We start from the raw sequence: 22,958 nt of genomic DNA on the forward strand, positions 1-22,958 counted from the left end.
CTTTACATAAAGCCAAGAACATTCTGAAGAAACAGTTATTAGTTATGATCTAACGTTCTCACCTCTCCATATCCACACACCACCACCTGCTTCCCTCCAAACATCACATCTGTGGTCCTCTTTAGACTTGAACACAAAACACAAACATGCTCGGTAAAGCCACAGGCCAATATTAACAACACAACTCCTGCCGAGCTGAAAAGAACATGTAATTTACACACATAGTGTTAAACACATTGATTGGGAAAACTATATTAAGACATACCCATCCAAGATGGACTCCCGGCAGCAGTAGAGGTTGTCAAACTTCTGCTTGGTTACTGAATCGTTAACATTCATCGCGGGAACACACAGCTTACCAGCCTTTGACAGCTGGTAAAGCCTAGAAAATTAAATATAAGAGATGTTTAGCCAAAAAACAAAAAAAAACAAAAACACATAAAAATACCAATTCTGAATGATTAATGTTTATAATCACTAATCACATAAATACACTACAGATCAAATGTTTGGAATAATTAAGATTACTATTATGTTTTTTTTTTCTCAAGACAAACTAAAATTAAACCAAGGCTGCAATGTTTTAATAAAAATACAGTAAAATAGTAATATCGTAAATGCTTATTTATAATTTAAAATAACTGATTTCTATTTGATTAAAGTGCATTTTATGTAATGCGAAGCTGAAATTTTAGCACTGTTATTCCAGTCTTCACTGTCACATGATCCTTTAGAAATCCTTCAAATATGTTGATGTGGTCCTTAATTATCATACATTTTATACATGCATACATACATATATATATATATATATATATATATATATAATGTTTATAATAACTATGACAATGTTTCTTATTACTCATTCTATTTCTAACCATTTGCCAGTTCCACTTCTTACCACTAGATGGAAACATTCCCTTTTGATAGGAAAAAACAATTGCAGTCGCCACATTGTGTCCAATTACACTTAACCCACAGCAAATACCCAAAATCGAACACTACTTTAATGCATTTAACAAACTCATATCGATCACAAACGACCGTAATCACCTGTGAACTCCAGTCACGCTCTCCTCTACGATGCCTTTAATCTTTTTGAACATGTTGGGATATTTCTTATAGATCCAGTGAGTCAAATCTCCTCCATCATCTAAAATCTACAAGACATAAGCTGTTGAGAAATCCGAACGGTCATAATATTTCACTTTTCTAGATGTAAACAGTCCGGCTACCATGTTGGGCTGCCAGCCTTCCACGTTAACACAGCGATCGATACACCACCAGAAATCATCCTCCGATTCGCCCTTCCAGGCAAACACTGAGAAACCTGCCAGAGACGACACACAGGAGTTCATCAGGACAGAAAAATATGAGAGAATACAAAGGAAATATGAATAAGAAAAGATAAATATTTACCTCCTTCGGCCAGAGCGGCTGCTACCTCGTTTTGAGTGGAGTAGATATTACAGGCGGCCCACCTGCACTGAGCGCCCAGAGCAGAGAGGGTCTCCATCAACACCTGCAAACACACACACACACACACACACACACACACACACAATCACACAATCACACGACGATGCATAACTGAAACACAGATGTCCGTCTGCTCTCAAAAAAGAGCATTACTTTTAAAAACATCCTCACAAATATAGTATGGCAGTAAATGGGCTGAATAATGGACCAAACGTGTTGAGTTAGGATTAGGGTGTTGAAATTACAGTGTAATTTAATGTAATTAGTTTAATTTAAGAACAAATGAGGTTAATATTATGTATTTGAGTGTATTTTCGTGTGTGTGTGTACAGTAACTCACAGCAGTCTGAGCAGTGATGTGGGTGCAACCCACAATTTTGGCTCCAGCCAATGGCTTCTCTCCCTGGGCTCTCTTCCTCAAAGCCATGAGAGCAGGCATCTCTACAGTGCAGATATACACAAAAAAACATCAACACATGGCTACAATGTTTTCACTTGCACATCCCCGAAAAGAGAGGAACATTTTTGATAATTGTGTGTGTTGTGCTTCACCGATGAACATGATGGCTTGAGGCGCATCGCTGTGCTCATGGGTACAAATGATGGCCTTATCAGACTGAGTGTCACTACTGAAAATCTCACGATAACAAAAGATGATATCTGAAAAATGTGTTCTACCAGCAGGTAAGCAACTTTATTTGATTACACCATGGAATGAAAAATAAAGGCAATTTCTTTAATATCTTACAATTCAGACTTTTTCTCAGAAATATAGAATTGTGATATAAAAAGTTTAGCTTTTGTTTGTTTTAGTTTTTTCCTGTGGCTTCAAGTTAATTCCACTGCATATGTTAGTATCCTGACTAATCATTTATTTACGGATGTAATGTAGCACACATGGACAAATGATAAAAGTATGCAGTTTCCTGGGAAATCCTGGGACACCTCTTCATGAATATAATTTATTATAGGTTTCCCATAGTGATTTTAAGGCAAAACCATTGTTTGGAAGATGGATTTAAGACTCATTATTTACCTTTGCTAACAAAAAAAGTTGCATGACATAGCTTTAAATGTGAAACAGTTTTAAAGCTGATATACAAACAAAGGCTGTGTGTAAGTGCACACTGGAGTATTTGGCCACGTGGTTATGAGGAGCTGAAGGGGAGTACACACTGAACATACGGCCCCTCAGATGCACAGGAAGAACACCAAAACACGCTTCGCTTGATCTCACACAAACACACTTTTACTTCACACATAAACATATACCACTGGATTAATATGTTGACAGGCCAGAGGACAACTCAAAGAGAGAACGGCATTGCACAATAAGCCGTCATGCTCATAAATGTTTATAGCCTGTCGGCACAAAGGAACTCTTCCCACCTTGCTCGGCAATCTCAATCTCCCTGCGTCCGAAGTCGGCCTGCTTGATGTTCTTGATGCAGAAGTCTGCATTGCCCTTCGAGTTCTTCTGCTGTTTGTCACGGGGAGAGGTTTCATCATCGGAGCTGTCAGTGTATGAGGCAGCTGAAAAAGGGAATAATAAAGAACAGAAAAAAAGAAAAATGTAGACGTGTGTATCTGTTTCTCAATGAACACAGTTCTAAGAAAACCCTGCAGGAATGTAGATTTTACTTTTCTTACCTACAATCTACTCTCCTTTTATCAATGTAATCCTCTTAAAGAGGCCTGCCAGAGAACCCACACAGGAAGGCTTTTGTTCACATGACTCACCTGACACCCTACATTAGACCCCTGATGTATAGAAACACATAATGTAGCCCACCTTACTGAGGTTTAAAAGGACGTGTGCATGTGACTGTGTTGTATGTACTGGTGCTTGTACAACGCCATACCTGAGCTGTAACTGTCTGTAGAAGACTGTGAGATGGAGCGAGACAAAGACCTGCGGCCGATCTTGGTGGGACGTTTGTTGAACTCCAGCTTCTGGTCTGCAAACTGGATCTGTCATGAAAATGGGCGGAAAGTCAGGACAAGAGAGAGAAAACACCGGAGTGAGAAACCTTATAGTGACAAAAAAAGAAAGACTTTAAAAGAAGGCTACATTTATTTGATCAAAAATACAGTAAAAACAGTAACACTGTATTAATTATCAAATTTAACTTATTCCAGTAATGAGGAGCTGTATTTTAGCAGCCATTCCGTCACTTTTCAGTGTCACATGATCCTTCAGAAATCATTCTAATATGCTGATTTGGTGTTTATGAAACATTTTTCTTATGCTGGAAATATCTGCTTTTTTTTCTGTGAAAACTGTGATACTTTTTATTTTTATTCTTTGAAAATCTCTTGTAACAGAAAAAAAATCTTCACTGTTACTATAATTTAACTTCTTTGTACAAGATTTAATTTACCCACTTGTTATGCATGAAATTATTTTTTGTTATTTATATAAATATATATGTACATACTTGCTGAGCTGTAATTCCCTGTCAAATAATGCCTATTACAACAGGAATTGACAAACGAGAATGAAAACAATGATCAGTCCCAGCACAAAAGCTCCAATTCACATATTAAGCTGAATATTAGGAATAAGTTCTTACTTGGAAAGTTAGAAGGAAATTATTAATACTAAGATCTGTCCTAATCTTAAACACAATTTGACCTGATCATTTCGATATCATAACCTTGATAACTAAGTATCCTTTATAAATTCAGTCAGCAATCACTAATCTGTGCTCAATGAAAGTCAGGAGCGGAAATCATTGAGAGCTCTTCGTGGACGTGTCTGTAAACTGCGCTACTATTAATGGTCTGGCAGCTGTTGTCTGCAGAGAAGATCACGCAGCATGAACTGTGAGAAGATTACGGTGCGGTGCAGTCATCCCCTGCTGACGTTATTATCAGAGTCAGCAGAAGCCTCAAATCCCCCGCTCCATCAAGAGATTTTTAAAAGCACGACTATTACATAACCCCGTGCCATTTCAGTGTTCAATCAACCACTGAGTGATCGCAGTGATTAATCTTCAGGCTTTAGGATGAAGCTATAGGAGGTGCTGTTTCCAGGACGGATGGATGGCTTTTAGACCATGAGTAAAACACAGTTATGCAGACAAGCCTAAGGCCCTGACTTACAGAGACCTTGATTCACACAAACACACCGCTGTGCCCGAAAGCACTTGAGCAATTGTCACTCGCAGGGGTTTTGCGACAGCAATGCTACAGAGAAACAAACACCTGCAGACTCTGTGAACTTCCGTTTGGCACCTGTTTAGTCTCTTAACGCTTGGCACAAAGGGCAGAGGGACTGTACTGGGAAGGTTTCATTGTACAGGAAACACATTCTTCCAAATTACATACTAGCTGGAAAAACAAGTTACTAATCCAATAAGAAGGATTTTCTAGGATTCATCATCTAAAAATACTACTACTCTAGTCCAAAACTTGGTTAGAATCATAAATGTTTGATTTGGAATGCTCTACAAAAGACAGCAATTCTGCAAAGAGACATCAACTAAGTTAGCAAAGCTAACAGCTTGGTACTCTAAGTATAACAAATACATTGCACACATAAATATCGGGTAAAATAATATCAGAATCTAGGTTTAGCCAAGATACTTAGGGCGTTTTCAGTTTTTTCAGGGCATTTCAATTTCAAAGTTGGAGTGGCAATCAAGGCTTTGTCAAGACAGCATTTTTGCAATGCAACTATACAACATTCGAAGATGAAAAGGTACTATTTGGCTTTTAACTGTGATAACTACTGTTCTCACCCAGAGAATCAGACACTGTTGATTTTTTCCTCAATATATATTTCCCATTATGAATACTGATGAAGCTTTGTTTGTTGGACCGTTGGGTCAGATAACTGAACTGCTCAGGGGGTTTGTTTTGTCAAATGGATTGGACAACCAAACCACTATAGAGTTTTTGTTCATTGGGCTTGAGAACTATACCTCTCCAGAGGTTTTGTCCATTGGGTCAAATACCCAAACCGGTCCAAAGCTCATTTTGTATGTAAGTTCAGGCAACCAAACCTCTTCTGTTTTGTCCATTGGGTCGGACAACCAAACCACTCCAAAGTTTATTTTCAGTTGGTTGAATTGTCGAGGTGATCTTGGATCGATAATTTTGGTGCAGATCCAAGTATGTTTGCCAAGTTCATATTTGCCTAAAAGAACCAAGCTCAGGAAGGAAATGGACCAAATTCTGAAACAAACGTTCCACATGAGCCATGTGTGAAAACACCCTGAATCTGCATTTGCACCAGGCTCAAATCCGTTGGACCCCCTCTCGCACTCTATGGCAGAAGAGACACATTGCCCACTGCTAATCCACGCTGAGCACACAGATGACTCTGGACTATTTTCATTCCAGAAAGTTAAGCTTTGTCCTCAGGAAATCCCTAAGACCACCATGTCACTTTCTCCCCTCTTACCTTCTTAACTGACGGCTCAGAGATCTCTCCATCCTTCTTTTTCTTCAGCATGACACACATGAAAGTGAAGAGAGACAGAAAGAAATAGAGAGGCAAAAGGGAAGGGACCAGCAAAGAGGAAGTGGACTTTTATACCAGCTTTACACGTGGCCAGTCTGAACTGATCCCATGGCCTGTGCTGCACAATGCTAGACTGTTTCCCTTTGGGAGTTTTTGTGCATCTCTCTTTTAATTGTTAATTGTTTAGAGGCTGAAACGATTCTGGTCAGAGTTGGCAAAACGTGTGTGTGTGGAGGCTTTTAGAAGGGGTGCTTTAGAAGGTGATTACTGCGTCTCATGCTCAAGATAATGAAACATGCCAAGACTCATACTCACAAACTGCCACCACTGGCCCTGACAAAGGGCTCTTTGTGTTTTTCTGGTCCTAGAATATACAAGCAGAAGGGGACAGATCGGAAGTACCAGAGGGACAATTACATTGGCATGCTCTTGATTCTTTAACCTCACCTTGATGAACGCAGATTTAGCTTGTTGATTATCAACTGTTGGCCTTTAGCAAGTAAAATGTGACACGACTTAAACACTTCAACATTGTAAAGCACACAAATTGCTGATGGATGTTTTATGAAGATCCAATCTTTAAAACCGTGCAAATGAGCAGTAGGTCATCCTGTAAATATTTGATGGTCCACATCTCCTGTGAACTCCTTTGTGAAATATATCAGAGGTGTGGTTTGAAAAATTTTTCTCAGTATGACTTTATACCTTTCACATGGAACAAACTGGATCACACATTACTTTATCTAGGGAGTTAAGAAAGTCAAATATTTGAGAATTAATATAATTCTTTTGTGAGTCTGTTCATTTAGCAGATGTAATTTGCACAACAAAATGGACTAATACACTTAAAGCCTCAATGTAGCTCTAACAGTAGAGCATGACGTCATGGATTTCATTCCCAGGGAACTGAAAAACAGTGTACCTTGAATGCAATTTATCTCACTTTGTATAAAAGTGTCTGCCAAATGCATTCATGTAAATTTCATGCCGCATATTTATTTAAAGGCCAGAAACGTGTATGCAAATACAGATGCAAATGCTTGGACAGCATTGCAAATGTGCGGTCTAAACTAAAGGTGTAACTTTCAAATCTTTGTGGCATTAAACCAAATGTAATGCACAGCGGTTTGCTATAAACAAGTAACCTAACAAGATTAGTTATGTATTAGAACTGAAAGACTGAAATGTCTATAAAAGATGGTTTAGTTTATGTAGTCCTATAGCTAAAGCATTGGATTAGCAATGCCAAGGTCATGGGTTTTAATTCCCAGGAAATGCATAAACAATTATACAAGTATACCCTGGGTGCAATATAAGTCACTTTGGATAAAAGCATCTACCAAACACATAAATATTAATGTTAATGACGACTGCTGCTGCATCAAATGTCGCAACTGGCATTGCATTATACTGTTGCCCTAGCAGACACAGTCCTTTTAAGACGTTACATGTGTACTAATAAACTTACTCACTTCACAGAGTTCAGACAAGGATTTGTGGTTTTGCATTACATTCGTTCCTATCCAAATCTTTCTACAATGTCTAAGTTCACGGTAAAGGCAGCAAGTTCATTTAGAGAAAAAAACTAACAAATTGAAATTCATGGAAACAATATCTAAGAAAAGGAGTCTAAAAAAATTACGCAATATGAAAATGTCATTAGCCAATTGAAAAGACTAGGATAATCACGTACTGAAACAAAACATTTTGTGCCATTATGTCCTCTGAACATTTTGACAAAAGAGAGTGAGGTAGCCTATTTTAATCTTTCAAAGGTAATATGAATGGATTTGTGTATTAAACAGGAGGCAAAAAGCTCCATTTCTGAGAATGACACAAAGGCTGTATGTTACCGGAGAAGAGATTCAGGCCACATGAGCAGCACTTCTATGAAAAAGATCACTTATGTAAGAAAGACAGAAAAAACTAGAGAAAGAGAGAGACGCTCACATCAAGTTAACAGTAAATTTCAGTAACACTGCTGAGAGCTGATGAGTAAAGAACAGAGCGGGGGAAAACGCTCGTATTTCCTGCGAATGGATGTCCAAGTGTTCACAGTGCAGCTCTAATATGTTTTTCACGTTGAGAGCTTGCGCAATGAACGCAAACACAGCCGTGCTGCAGGGTGCTGCTGACTTCATCAGTCATTTGCTGAAATGCTGAATCACTTTCCAAATGAACTGAACTGAACTGTTATTCAAGGATAATCATTAGTCTTCAAAACGCTAGTGATATAACAGAGATACCAAACACTCAGTACAATCCTTCCCCCAACTCCTGTCTGTATTATCTTCCAGCGTATACATTATGGATGTATGCTAATTTAGAAGCAAACAAAAACTGAATAATGAATGTAAAGTGACAGCCTTACATCATTGGTTCCCGTCCTACTGAAGCCAAAATAGAAGGCGGCTCATCCAAGACCCCATTTTTTAGATTCCTGTTACAATGATGAAAGCCATGGCTGGTGTGACTGCTGTGATACAAGTTGGTAATTGAACTGGCATAACAGTGGCACTGGGCAGAAGGGCATTCAAAAGAAGCATATTGCAATGAGACGAGACTTGAGTTTGGCTTACATTAATAAGTGCTGTTAGGAGCGTTAATCTCCTTGATTTCTACTTGAAACACAGAACTCTCTGCAGGGTAGAGCTGGAAACAAGGGTTCAAAAAGCTCCTATCATCACGCTGAGCTCTGAGACAATAAACAAGGACACTCGTCATTGAAATGTCAAGAGATATGATAGTCTGGATTTTACTTCAGGACAAAAGGTTGCACATGCGCACATAATCTTACATAATCACAGTACGGAACAAGGACATATATCACCAGGGATGTCAGAACCAATGTATAGATGGGCTTGTTCTTTGCAGGAATGCATGCCAACAGGAGAGGAGAAGTGGAGAATAACTGCAAAATAAGATTAAAAAATTTAAACTGTAGGCCAAACAGCAGAAAAATGTACCATGTAGCCACCCTGACATTCTTCACTTCTGAGCACACAACAGTAATGGAGTCATTTGAGTGTCAAACATTGAAATCGTTTCTGCAGAAAGGAGCAACGAGTTATAGCTCTCCTGAGGAAAACATCATTTTTTTTTCTCACCCCCTGAGCTTTTCATTACAGGGCTGTAGCAACGTCAGCCTGAGGTCCTGAACATCTCTGGAGAATCATTACATTTGTTCTCTGTGGAAAGATGTGCGTAAAGAGCTTCACAGGTTCTGTATAGCACCTGCATCGAGATGAGCTGCAGAACTCATTACAACAGAGTTTTACAGGCTGAAAACTGTACTGAAAGATGTGTACCTGAATTAGGGCTGCACGATTAATTGCATGCGATTGTCATGCGTCTCTCGTTAGTAAAGCCGGTTCTGTGAGTAGCGGTAAATGTCCATCACCAACTTTCGAATAGAGCGTCACTTAATAGACAGAGCCATAGTTTGCTGACAAGCTTCAGAATTCTAGTTGACTAATCAGTATTGACCAGTAATATATAGATATACTAAATATTGATAAAAACTTTACTAAATTAATATCATATAATAAAATACAAAGATCTTGGTAACTTAAAATAAAAACCTCTGACTGGTTACATTTAAATTTTGAAAAATTTTAAAATGTTAAAAATTGAATTTATAAAATTAAATTCACACTAATTAAGGTCTTTTTTTTTTTTTTTTTTTTACTGTGTAAGACAACAGATCTTTCGCATATGCTTCACTTGTTAAGAGCATAATACCTTTGCTGTGACACATGGATCTGCGGCCCTTCTTTTTTTTTTTTTTTTACTGTAGGGCAGTTTACAGCTTCATAGACTGTTTTCATCCTGGCATTTTCACAAGCTTTACAAGCCATAAAGTGGCGCCCATAGCAACTACATTTTACTGTCAGAACAGACAGGGTTTGTAATGTGATACAAGACGTCAGCGTCGCTTTGACTAATGATGGCACCAGAAATAAGAGAGCCTGGCGCAACAGACACCAAGGATCATCTCAGGGCACTTAACCGGAGAAAGAGCTTTTGCAACGCCCTTTCACTCGGATAGTAAATCAGACAAATTAGCTCCAGGCTAAAGTCAAAGTATGGGCTCTTGGGAATCTTCCTGCCTAACCTTTTTAATTAAACGCATAGGCTTAACAGAAGGTATACGGAGAATATCCATAATTCAAATGGCTGATCCAACACTAGCAATCGTGTGGCAAGGAACACTGGAAGTTGTGACAGGTCATTTGCTTCCTGCTCGGATGACGGATCACATTGTGGGACGTGCGCTCAGGTGTTCGGCATCCAACACGTAATGTACCTGACAGATTGATTACAATTTCTTAAAAATTCAGGCCCTTCATTTATTTCCTCATATCCTTCAGCCACAAAATAATAGGATTGTATTCATATAAGGCCAGTATATCACTGAGCTTGGCAAAGAGTTTGACCTTTCCTACAATGAAGTGTTGAAAAGCACTCAAGCAGTGCAAAGCATCTGAACTTTGATGTGGCTCTTTCCGCTCTGAAGAACAGAGGTTAGCTGAAGTTAAAGGGTCTGTTTGGACTTTGTCAGTATCGGTAAACACAAGTCAGTCAGAAGGATTTTAATGGAAATTTACTGAGAATTGTATAGTAGTCTAACTCATCGTAAAGTAGTTTTCTTGAAAACCTTAAAGTTCATGATTAATACACAACACCACCATTTTATCTCATCAAAAGCATGAACAAGAGATCACTCAGTTTAATAAATGTCTTCATACTCTGCACTTGTTCTGTGAAGGTATAAAAGCAATCCTCCTACGCAGAGAGCTCAGCTGCAAAGGGTTAGACCCCATGGCCATTTCAGATTCTTTCTGGAGGAGCCATTCGATACCATGTCCTGCTATTAACAAAAGCTTTCTGAGACAAGCACCTTGGGAGGCTTCAGCTGTACTAGAGGAGCAAAAAAAAAATAGAAATGCAGTAATGTCAACATCAGCCAGCAAGATGTGTTGTTCTCATGCCCTCTGCTAAAGACGAGGTTCTTAAACACACAGTGAAAGTTGTGGTTGTAATTGCAAACCCACCAAAAAAATGTGGCTGCAGTGAACACACCCTCACAGACACGCTCGGGTAATAAAACATGGGGACCAAAAACAGATTTTGAAAACAGAATAGATTCCGAATTGCTTCAAAATATTTAACTTCTGGAACGGGGAATGTGCAGGAACTAGAGATGCATGGATATTAAAATTTGAACTGATACGGATGATAAATTTATTGTCATGGTCAATATCTGTAACAAAGACGCAATTCTGTCTAAATACATTAAAAATAAAAGACTGAAAAATGGTTTTAAAATGCTACAAGTCAATTTAGGCTTCATATTTGCTGAAGTTTTCAGTTATGTAAAGGTAAATATGGAAACTGAGATATAATGTATAAAAAAAAAACCAAATCAGCATATTAAAATGATTTCTGAAGGTGACACTGAAGACTGGCATGATGATGCTGAATAAAAAAAAACATTCTATTTTAAAATATTTCACAATATTACTGTTTTAAATGCAGCCTTGGTGAGCATAAGAGGCTTGTCTGAAAAAAATAATAATTCCAAACTATTCTCCTGTAGTAAATTACATATTTAATTTGTTAATTTGATAATAACGGCTGATAACCTCTATCTAGGCCTATACTCATGGATGTTGGAGGACCCTTATGACCAATTCACTTTGGTTTTACAAATTAATGTGAAAATTAGACAGCAATAACAGGGGCTACTGGAACACCAATGTAGATCATGAAAGGAAACCATATTAAAAGGCACAGTCTGGCCAGGTGAAGGACTCGTATGCAGACACAGTCCTTTGGACTTTAAGTGTTCTTCCACAGTATGAACCTGTTCCTGCAAGCCCACTCTGGAAATGTCCCTTTTCCAGGAGCAGTGACGAGCGGCAATCATTGTCTAGAGGTCCTTGGATAAAAGGCTTCTATTTATGTGCCAGATGGTGTTCTTCTGACTAAGCACAAACAGAGAGAGAGAGAGAGAGAGAGAGAGTGCGATGTTCTCTCAATTCTCTTCGTATTTGGGTTTAATGCAGATTGCCAGCATGTTCTTTCACAGTGTGTTTATTCTGAAGCGACGAGGGGAAAGAAGATAATCATCCCACATAGTATTTTAAAATAAGAATACATTTCACTGCTGTGGGCTCTAGAGGCAAGGAAAGGGGTAGGGCAGATCTCAAGACTAAAAATAGTTATTTAGCAAGTAGTTGTTCCATCCAGTTCATCTGTAGCAGAAATCTAACCCCTAAACAAATCTAATAAAGGTGAGATGTTATTTATTGCATTGAAAATCAGCCTGGATGTCTAAACGTATGTAATTCAGCCCCTGCTGGTCATTCTAAACATCACAATCTGAATAATCTGAAAATAAAACGTTACTCCAATGACAGCCATTCAATATCAGCATGTTTTCTGAAAAAATGTGTTTAAATTTTATTTTGCTATAGTATATAGTATAAAGGTATGAAAGACTTTAAATCAAATATTTCCAGTTGTGCAACAGCCCTTGAAATGAACGGGAACGCTAACTTTCTCCAGTCATTATAGACCTCCTTGTAACAATGTATGTTTGGGTTTTCTCAGCGGGACACATTATCTATTCTCCCTGAATCTGATATTATTGCAGAAGTATAGCCTTGCTGGCTAAACAGAGAATGTATAACACGATATTTAACTATACACACCGTACTTCGATTGTCATCTGTTATGCATTGAAAAAGACCAAGACAAAGAAACAAGCAATTTACTGATGAGATAACATCTGCCTGTCTCCTGTCTTCAACAACAACAACCATGAATTCAATAAATAAAGGTCCCCTAGACTACCATCAGCAAACGCCACCCATCTAAGTTCACTCTGACCGGGAACGGGAAACAGTTTGATTTGGTGGACACAAACACCGATGTACGAATCCACTCTGAGCTTGTTAGGTATTCCACTTATCCTGTTAAACTTATCCTAAATCAAGTGCATTTTTAACTACAGCAGGTGCAGGAAAAACAATGTTCCAAGACTTACTTGCCACGCATGATACTTGCAATATTATAATGAACTAAAAAAAGTTTACTGAATCTATGCTGTCACTATTGTGTTATAAGGCATAACACATAACACACTACAATGTAAATAAATGTTCAAAAAGGGAATGTACAAGGTGTTTTTAAGTCTAAACTTATAATCAGGATACGTTTAGGGACCATTTTAAATCACATCCACTGGTAATTTTAAGAAGAAGCAAAGAACAATTGTAGTTTAATAGTGACTTGCAGCCAATATTATAGCTATTCAATATTTTCAGATAAGGCTCAAAGTAGGGCTGGGCGATATGGAGCAAAAAATATATCTCGATATATTTTGCTATATCTCGATATGCGATATATATCTCGATATCTTTACAGGAAAAATAACCCCCCTAAAACTACTGCAAAAACAAATATGCCAAATATTACATGTTTAGGGCCCTATGAAACGTCTTATTTTTTTCTTCACCATATACTTTATTGTTACCTAATTCTGTGTTTTAGCATGTGTAATTATTTAAATGCATAAAAACAACTTAATTAGTTTAAAAAAATCTTAAAATAGCCTTATGTGAAATTTTTTCCCTTCAGAAATTCTGTGTATTTACATTTTTCTGGTTGTCAAATGAAGGCATAAAACATTTATTTAATTTATCTTTTAATTATTTAAAATTAAGCAAACTTTATTTTTTGGTAAACAAAGGGGATTTACTATTAAAAATAAAACATGGAAGAAATGTTGTGTGATTATTCCTTAAAAAAATATGTTCATTTCATTTTAATAATAGTAGTAGTGGGCTATGTACATTCTGCTGAACAATAGTAAAATATTTCTGCCAAATACTTTTATTTTGACGGGTTTACCTTTACAGTTCTGTGTATGTGATACTACAGTCTATGATGTGATATGAGCTAGTTTTACTCAAATCAAATGGTCAGATGCTCATGAAGTGACTCTCGGTGCAGTTCTGGAGATGTTCCTCATGTGTTCACATCTTTATCAGTGATAGAAAAGACGCTGATATCAGCGCGAGCATCACGCGCTTCCGTGTGTTTAATGAATGAAGACGCGCTTCTGCGCCATTCGTTAACACAGACACGCAGAACATGCATGATTCATATTTAAATAGACTTTTCCGGGTTAATATTTGCAGATATTAGTCTATATCGCGATTTGATTTAAGTGCATGACCTACTTTTGATAATTCATTCAAAATGTAACCAATTCCGTGACATTCCGCGTTAAACTGTAAATACCGTTTTTATGACTGGATTCCGTCCGCGTTTTCTGCATCGCGGAAATCATTGGGCCCTACGTTAGACATCTGCCTTCTGTTCGTCCTACGCCTTAAAACCAAAGTATCTCCATATAATGGAGCCAGTTGTCCTTTTGTTTTTAGACTTTGTTTTTTAGACTAGTTCTATACACGCGAAGGGAGTGGGCAGTGGGGACAAAAGCAAGGAGGCGGGGGCGAGCGAGCGGGGGCGAGCACAGCACAGAGAAGGCAAAGAAGCAAAGTGGCGGAATCAGAATTAAATATAAACGACATATCGATATATACGATATGTCAAAATCCATATCGTGTTTAAAAAATATCTCGATATATTTTAAATATCGAGATATCGCCCACCCCTAGCTCAAAGCTCTCAGTGTATCAGGGCCTCCGCCTCGCTAATTCTGGCTTGAGAGCAGATGGCTGCAGCCTTTTTAGTATCATCAATGTGTCTGACGCTCAATAATTCCTGTTGCTCCTCATAAGGAACAAATAGCAGCTCAGGGTTTAGAGACGTGAGAGAGAGAGGAAAATGAGAAGGATCTTATTACTCAAGCCAGTTACTGATTCCTAATTCATAAGAGGCCAGTGAGACTTACTTCAAGAACAAGATGACCCTAAGAAGGACTCCACTCCTCTCTCGATATAAATATAGCAACATCAAAAATAAGTGTTATGAGATGTACATAACAGAGGTGCTTAATAATTACGTTACTGTTTACGCAAGCATGCACTTCATTCAGATCCATCCACTGCATTATCTAATCTCATTTTCTAAAAAGAGGAAGAGCAGTGAAGCAGAAGAGGAAGAAACCTCATTAAGTTTTATGTAGGCAAATGTAGGGGTGTGCCGGTTTCAGAATTGGTGATGACGGTTATGACGTGAGTCAAAAGTGACGGTTTGTAACATAACCGCCGGGGGGGGGGGGGGGGGGGGGGAATGTAGTGGATCTGCCGTAGAGTCAATTGGTTGTTCTTGGAGATAGCGGGTTAACTCCGTATCAGCGCCACTCTGATCGGTAAAGGGGCAGAGATTTCAGACCTCCGTTTATTAAGGAGATCTGTCACAAAACTCATCATCCGCACCAACGTTTTTTGAGCAAATTTCAAAGCCGCACCCGCCCGCCATCCACTGATTGTTTTGCGATGCAATGCTTTGCTGATGGGAGCCGCAAAAAAAGCCATTGTCTGTTCTAGAAAGGATGCAGCAAAGATATTTAATGCTAATGTATGAAGCATAGGCCTACGCTGAGTTTCATTTACGATGAGATGTGCTCTAGTTCACAGTGCAGTGCAAGTGAACGCGGCGCGCTGCTGCTTCCATGTCACGGTTATCATTGTCTGCTATATTTGCTTTTTATTTATTAAAATACATGCAATTGGTTGATGAAACATTTATTAAAATTAAGATAAAATTTGTACAAAACGAAATTCGTTTTTAAGAAAGGTTTTCTACAAAGCAAAATTTTATGAAGTGGTAAATATCATGTCTGACGATTTACAAAACTTCATTAAGTGGTAAAAACCATGTCTCCCAATATATTGCACATCTTATGATCCTATCTAAAAAATGAAAATAATTTTTGATAAAAAATGTTTGTAAAAAATATTTTAATGACACGGTTTTGGCGGTTATAGAGTTCTAATGACGGTGTTCAACTATAACCGCCGGTCTCACGGTTATATACTAACCGTCACACCCCTAGGCAAATGAAGCTACTAGGCCACAAGATGAGCATGAAAGTGCAGCAAGACCCTGAAGCAGAAACAATAGGAAAGCGACGCCCTGCCGTACTGATTTATCGACTCTGTCATATGAGCAGTACATGCAACAATTACAGTCTTCAGCTAACTGCATTTGCTGCAAAAAAAAAATGGGCTTGATTCAATGGGCCTCATTCATGAAACACGAGCAGAATAAATTTGTGTAAATCATTCGTAAAGCTGTTCTGACATACATTTTCTGATTCATGAAAGTGTTTATGTTCAAAATGTTAGTTTGGTACGAAAGAAATGTAAACCTGCTCCCTACCAGGTGTAAATTGTGCGTAGAAATGTTCTGTGTTCTTTTTGGCAAACTGATGACACTGAATTTTGATCCAGTGCCATCATAATATTTTACAAGTTCACTTGCTCTGTTTTTTTATTTATTTATTTTTTGTAGCTGAAAGTTGATTACTGTTTAGCTTTAGGTAAAATGGACAATTTTGACTGTCACTTTTTATCCAGCCGCGCAATCAGTGGAGGAGGGGCGGGGCAAATACTACACCGACCAATCATTCTACATGTAAAGCAACTGAACAACAATAGAGAAGTTGATCCTGTTTACTGCATTGTTATAATCAGTAATATTCTCCAAAATGAGTTACTAGAAGTAATACGTTACTGTCGTGAATATTCCAAATTATAGCAATCAAAGCGTTGTTTTTAGGAAGAGTGGCTGACATTTTTTCAGCTGGCTAAAAACTCTTCGGTGGACACACATTAATTGAATAGCCTATGTATTGTTATTCATGTGGGTTTTTTTTTGCATTTATGCAATATACTTAAGCCAAACCTGAGAAAGCAGACCAGAATATTCCACTGTGTTCCTGGAGACGCAATCTGCGTAGCTGTAACTCATAGGTGGGATTTGGCTAATTGTGAATGAGCATGCATGAGCGACCTATTTACAAATGATTGGAATTCATTAACATACACATATTTAACTATCAAATCAGACGTTTCTGAAACGTTTTTGAATCCCGGAGAAGAGTGTTTGGGAAGGTCTGTTTTACGCACAAATTACAAAAAATGTACACCTATATTTACAAATGTTTCATGAATGAGGTCCAATGACTGGCAAGAGGAAAACCATGTCATGGTTTAGCATTTGCACCATTAAGCTTCTTACATGTATGCCGAGTCAGAAGGCCAAAAAAATCTCATAGCAGTTTTCCCATGATGCACTGCACTGCTGACACATTTCCTGATAATAGGGATGGTCCAGAATAAAGGATGACATTAAGCCCACTGATGTTCATCCTGAGCAAATGAACAATCAACTAATCAATCAGACCTCAAATGTAGCTCAGAAGTAATGTTCTGGGTCATTGGCCGATGGAAGTCAATGAAACCAAACGCTCTGAAAGCATGAATGACCACCCTGTCCTGAGCAGTCCGATCAGAAATGTTCGGAACCAAAAGTGTGACCTCCTTAAAGAGGAGTAACAAGCCACAGCAACACTGAATGATTTTCAACCCTGCACCAGATCAGAGGCATCAAATACAGTAACTGTGCTCCACTTCTTTGATGTGCAGAGGTGGTTGTGGTCCGAAAGAAAAATGATGGACTGCAATTTAGGAATACGTACCCACCACTACAAAGTAAGTCTAGGGTATGCTGAAATTGTAGGTTTGTGTGGACAGCCTGCTGAGAATATATATTTTTCTCGACCAAATATGCAATTAGGAACACTACACTTTGCCATAAAGGTCATTTTTAGGTTTGACTCATTTCTGGCTCACTTTTAAATTATTAAGAAACAGAACCGTTTGTCTGTGATTTTGACGTCTATTTACTTCAATTCAAATGTTGGAGACTTAAAATGCAAGTCCATGCTTAAAGTCTTCCAATTTGTACCAAAATTCAATTAAAGCCACAGCACAAGACATTTGGCTAAGATTATGATTTTTCATGAACGCACAAAAATGTAAAAGTTGTGTGGGTCAGAAGAAATTTTGCACGCTCTTTACACTCCTTTAACATCCATGAGACCTTTCCGTTCCACAAAAAAAGTTCTTTATAATTAAAAGGTTCTTTTGATTTTTAAAACAAAATTTACTTTCAAGAACTGTTCTTTAAAGAAAGCTTCTTTGGAGAACCAAAAATAGTTCTCCCATTGCATTGCTGGTGGAACATTTATCTGAACTCAATTAAAAAAAAAATTAAAATTGATGTTAAAAATTTTAGCTTCTCTTCAAGTTATCTGGTAAATTCAACACAATGTTGTGAAGTTTGAGGAGCCAGACCACTAAAATCAAGGTAACGGTCACAAACAGCAGCTGTGGTCTGAGGGCTGTATTTTTATTTTTTTGAGCTGGCAGAAAGGAAAAGGAAGAGAAACGAGGGTGGCTTTCCTTACCCTTTTGAGAGAGTCTTTTGTGATGCAGCGGTTTTGAACACAATGAAGGTTCTTTGTGAGGGGCTGCTGCAGGGGTCTAGGGTGCATTCCTTAGCCGTGGATCCTGCATGTGTGTCCGTTCCACGGTTAACTAATTGAAAAACCTGAGGCCTCAATACGATACAAATGGCATCAGAAATCATCTACTTAATTTCCAGCAGCATAAATCAATTGAACCTTCACTTGTGAACAGAAGGCCAATTTGGTCAATGGAAAAGCTTTTGTTCATTCATTCAGTAGCACATTCCTGGCTAACGCCTGACCGGTGGCTTAATCTTTCACTTGCACAATTGATGCGAATTCACTCCTTCGTTCAACAGTGCTGCAAATCCGAATTTATTCAGTGAGCAAATGTATAAACCAACGGGATTAAAATGTTCTTATAGGATTGTATTTCCCAATCTCTCTAAAGCAAAGCTTAACGTATAATATTGAGCAAAAAGAGAGAATAAATAACCAACTGCCGTGTAGACATCCTGGACCTGGTGTTCCTGTATCCTACGACAGGCCTACAATCTGACAACATCTGGCAGCCTCCAACAGATTTGCCTTCATTATGTATACTTTGACTCTTCTAGTACAGCTTTTATAAAGCTTACTTGTGAAAAAGCAACACAAGCAAGTCAGAGATCCAATCCAGCGCTTATCAGGCCATGGTACGAAAACTGCTGTCGCTTGCGCAGGTTTGCTGGGAAATGGAAGCAACATATGGCAGCACATCTCCAAAAGAACACTCTGAGAGAGTAAAACAAAAATGCTTTTAAGTAAAAAAAAAAAAAAAAAAAAGAACAGGAGAGAGTCAGAGAAGGTAAACATGGCCCTATGATTCACAATGTAGAAAAAGTCATAAAAATGAAATTGTCATGGAATTTGGAAAATTTTAAACTCAAAGGTCTCAATAAAAACCTGTCAGAATAAAAGATCTTGATTTTAAGTTGATCTTAAGAAACTATGAGAAATATATTACTATTTTACAGTGAAATGTACTTTTCAAAAGTAGATTTCAAAATAACTTCTTAAAATAATAAATTCTTATAAAAAATAAAATAAATTTACATTTATTTTAACAGTAAACATCTGCTCTGGAGTACTTTGCCAGAAAAGACAACTGTTACATTTTCATTTAATTAAATTTTTACTGATTAAGTAAATTAATGTTTTCCATCTTAATTTGATTACCACTATTTTTTATTAAAAATATATATATTATTAAATTATAAACCATTCTAATAAAATAAACCGACAAACAGAATTTCTGAAATAAAAAAAGAAATTTAAATTAAATTTTTTTAAATGTTTAATAAATTGCAAAAGTGAATACTAAATTCTAATCTAACCATTAAAATGGAACCCAGAAAATTAATTAATAAAAAAAAAAAGTTCAATTGGAATTTGGGAAAATATTAAAATGGAATTCAGGAAAAAATAAAACCGATTTCATAAGCCCCTTTGACACTGCACGTCGGACCCGGCATATTGCCGGAACATTGCCGGGTCGCCTTCTGTGTGAAAGCAACCACGTCCCGGGATTGATTCCGGCATTGAACACGGGTCGGGGGACCTAGTAACATTACCGGGTTTGACCCGGGACGAGCGCTGTGTGAACAAAAGCCAGATCTTAATGCCGTGTCGAAGTGATGACGCATAAGCGACTCTTTTACCGGCTGTTATGAAGGAGGATGAACGTTCGCGACGGAAAAATATGTGCAAACTGTAATGAAGCAGAGATCAGTTTGTTTCTCACTTTCCGCACTGATGCAGAGATCGTCTGCTTGCTTCAGTGAAAGTATAACGTGCCTAACGTTTTCGACTCGTACATTACACGTCACGCCCTGATGTCACGTGTCGTTACGGGATCTTTAGGGTTGTGTGTGAAAGCACACACATATCCCAAGTCATCACTGGCAGTGTGAAAGCGCAAAATCTATCGACCCGGGATCATTTGCCGGAATGGCAGTGTGAAAGGGGCTATAGGGTCCTAGGTTATAAGAGCTAGATAAAGAGGTCTGGCACACATTCTTGACAGATGTGTGTTTTTTATAGGCCGGCTCGCTCTCATTGTTGCCTCTGCTATACAACGAGTCTTTAAGGCTCTCGAGAAGACTCTGGGTGATTTCAGGTGTACAAGACCTGCTGCTGTGTGGTTACAGCTGCCTGAGGGACAGAGAAATCTCAGCTGTGCCCTTTAAAGTGTTGAAGTGAACCATTAGGGTTGCTGCCAAGGACACAGAGTCATGGATGAGTGTTTGAGAGGAAGAGAAGATGATTCGGTGAGTGCACTGTTATCAGTTAGCTTCTTCGGTACAAAACATGCAGTTCAATTCAATCAAAGCATCACTCCCTCATGGTCTCCCTGGTCTGCATGACCACCACTTAACTGAGAGCACATCCATTTCGGTTTAATCACACGTCTGTGGTCCTCTTTCTTAAGCTCTTCAGACATTAAGTGGCATGTACAGAATATGACCTTCCCAGAGGCATGCTATCATTCACACATGAACCCCCTACAGGTGCAGATAAACACTGGCAGGTTCAACATATAGGTCAGTCCCTCTGGTTTCATTCCACCATTAATCAAAGTCTCCGAACTTCACACTATGGTGAGAAATATTTTCCTGTCAACTGCTCGCTGAAATCTCAGCAGACGTTATGTGAGCAACAAGGAACTTGGTACAGCGCAAACTGGACTGGAGACATGAACAAAATCACATGTACCACAGGTCTCCTTGACCCAGATTTCAAAGCAAAATCTTCTAAGCTTTCCCGAAAGAGAAACGGAGGAGAGAACATTGTAACAGGTCAAAACCAGTTTGTTTAAATGGTGGCTGTCAATCTGACATTCATCTTTTGATTTAAGCAATTTTGTTATGTTTCACTTTTTTATACTTTTATTTTATTTTAGTTTTAGTAAGTTTAGCACTTTAAACTCCACAACTGACTGCCAGTGTTAGTATCATTTATATATTATTATAATATTTATACATATTTAAAATTTGCCTTCATTATGTTCATAGTTTAAGTTAACATTGAGTAATTATTTTTGTGTTATTTATTTGAGTTATTATGCTTTGTGTGTCTTTCAATTTAGCTTTAATTTATTTTAGTTTTCAATTTGAATATGTTTTATACTTTAATTTAAACTTTATTTTAGTTGGCTGCCAAGGCAGGGATTCTAATATATTTTCACTTTTAAAGTGAATATAATTGACTCAGCATGTATGACTTGTGGTTTAGAAACCAATTATTTATATACTATTATAATATTTAAAAATAAATATATTTTTTTAATTTTTTTATTTGTATTAGTTTGTATTTTTCATAAAATTAACATTAATTTATTTTAGTACATCTGATTTTTTTTTTTTACAGCTGTTACTTTTTAGCTGTGAATCAGCAGCTGCTTGCCACAAGCCCCATCCTGACCACTAGACTATATACGATAAACATGAGGCCTACTTTCTGAGAAAAGCACAGGTCAACTGGGAAATTGCCTACATTTGTTCTGCTCTAAAAAACCTTTTCTTACCTTATTCTGAATATCATCACCAACCTCTAACACTTATTATGGCTGCATTATTATACTATAAAAAAACTGCCTATATATAGCTAACTGGAAGATTCCCCACATTGTACCATATGTAGTAGTCACGTACAGGGTTTCCCCCATATTATCTGCATCATGTCATAAGCCTGTTATGTCTAAGCATCCTGGGAACCAAAGTTTAGTGACATAACGACACAACAGAGCAAGGTATGCACAGAGCTCAGGCCTGATGCCAAACAGCAGCGTGAACACCTCTATCACCCTCTACACCCTCAGATCCTGGGCTGTGAATGTTCACTGAGGTCACAGCAATCCTTAGTCAAACTACAGGCCGTTTGCACCTACGTGAAGTGATGACATGGACAAACCCAGAGCTGAGCTCCTGCTCAGTGTGAAGCTCACTGTGGTGTGATGTTCACTTACACAGAGGAACAGTAAACATGCTTTATGGCTAAAGAGAATTTAGTTTTTCTTAAAAACGGGGCAGAAAAAGTCACAGTGCATGGAAAGCATGACAAAAGCACCTTTAGGCTAGGCATATAAAAAAAAGTGTCTGTGCTAAAAGGATTTCTGGAACATTACCAAACCCACTTCAGTACAGATCATCCCTAAACCAACCATGGTTCATCATCTGCCACTGTCCACAGAAAAGGACCATAGTTTGACAGCTAAGAACATAGCCTGTGTTGATATTCAGCAGATATAGTTCACACACATAAGCAAAGTTATTACTGTGAGCTAAAACTAAGACCATAAACCAACATGTATATACAGGTTCTTAATTAAAACAAAAAAAAGAGAATTTAAAGAACTAAAATTATACACGTGGATTAAAAAAAATCTATTAGTAATAATAGAAAAAAAAATATTGTATATCATATTTTTTTCCAGACCAAACTATGAATTGGTGATTGGAATTTTTTTATTTATTATTATGTTAAAGAATAAGTAGATAGCCATATCCATATATCATGTTT

General features: G+C 37.8%; 1 protein-coding gene across 1 annotated transcript in view; it reads right to left on the minus strand.

Moving 5' to 3' along the window:
• ahcyl2b (adenosylhomocysteinase like 2b) overlaps nt 1-22,958 on the minus strand; it is a 31,427-nt gene that overhangs the window by 6,748 nt on the left and 1,721 nt on the right. Inside the window, exons 2-9 of the mRNA XM_052555063.1 lie at nt 3,342-3,450; nt 2,869-3,012; nt 1,820-1,920; nt 1,420-1,522; nt 1,236-1,330; nt 1,054-1,160; nt 266-382; nt 63-126 (exon numbers count right to left, since the gene is read on the minus strand). Of these exons, the coding sequence (XP_052411023.1) occupies nt 63-126; nt 266-382; nt 1,054-1,160; nt 1,236-1,330; nt 1,420-1,522; nt 1,820-1,920; nt 2,869-3,012; nt 3,342-3,450 (840 nt within the window). The remainder of the gene's footprint in view (nt 1-62; nt 127-265; nt 383-1,053; nt 1,161-1,235; nt 1,331-1,419; nt 1,523-1,819; nt 1,921-2,868; nt 3,013-3,341; nt 3,451-22,958) is intronic.

The sequence above is a fragment of the Carassius gibelio genome, chromosome B4, assembly GCF_023724105.1.
Source record: "Carassius gibelio isolate Cgi1373 ecotype wild population from Czech Republic chromosome B4, carGib1.2-hapl.c, whole genome shotgun sequence".
Classification (NCBI taxonomy): Eukaryota; Metazoa; Chordata; class Actinopteri; order Cypriniformes; family Cyprinidae; genus Carassius; species Carassius gibelio.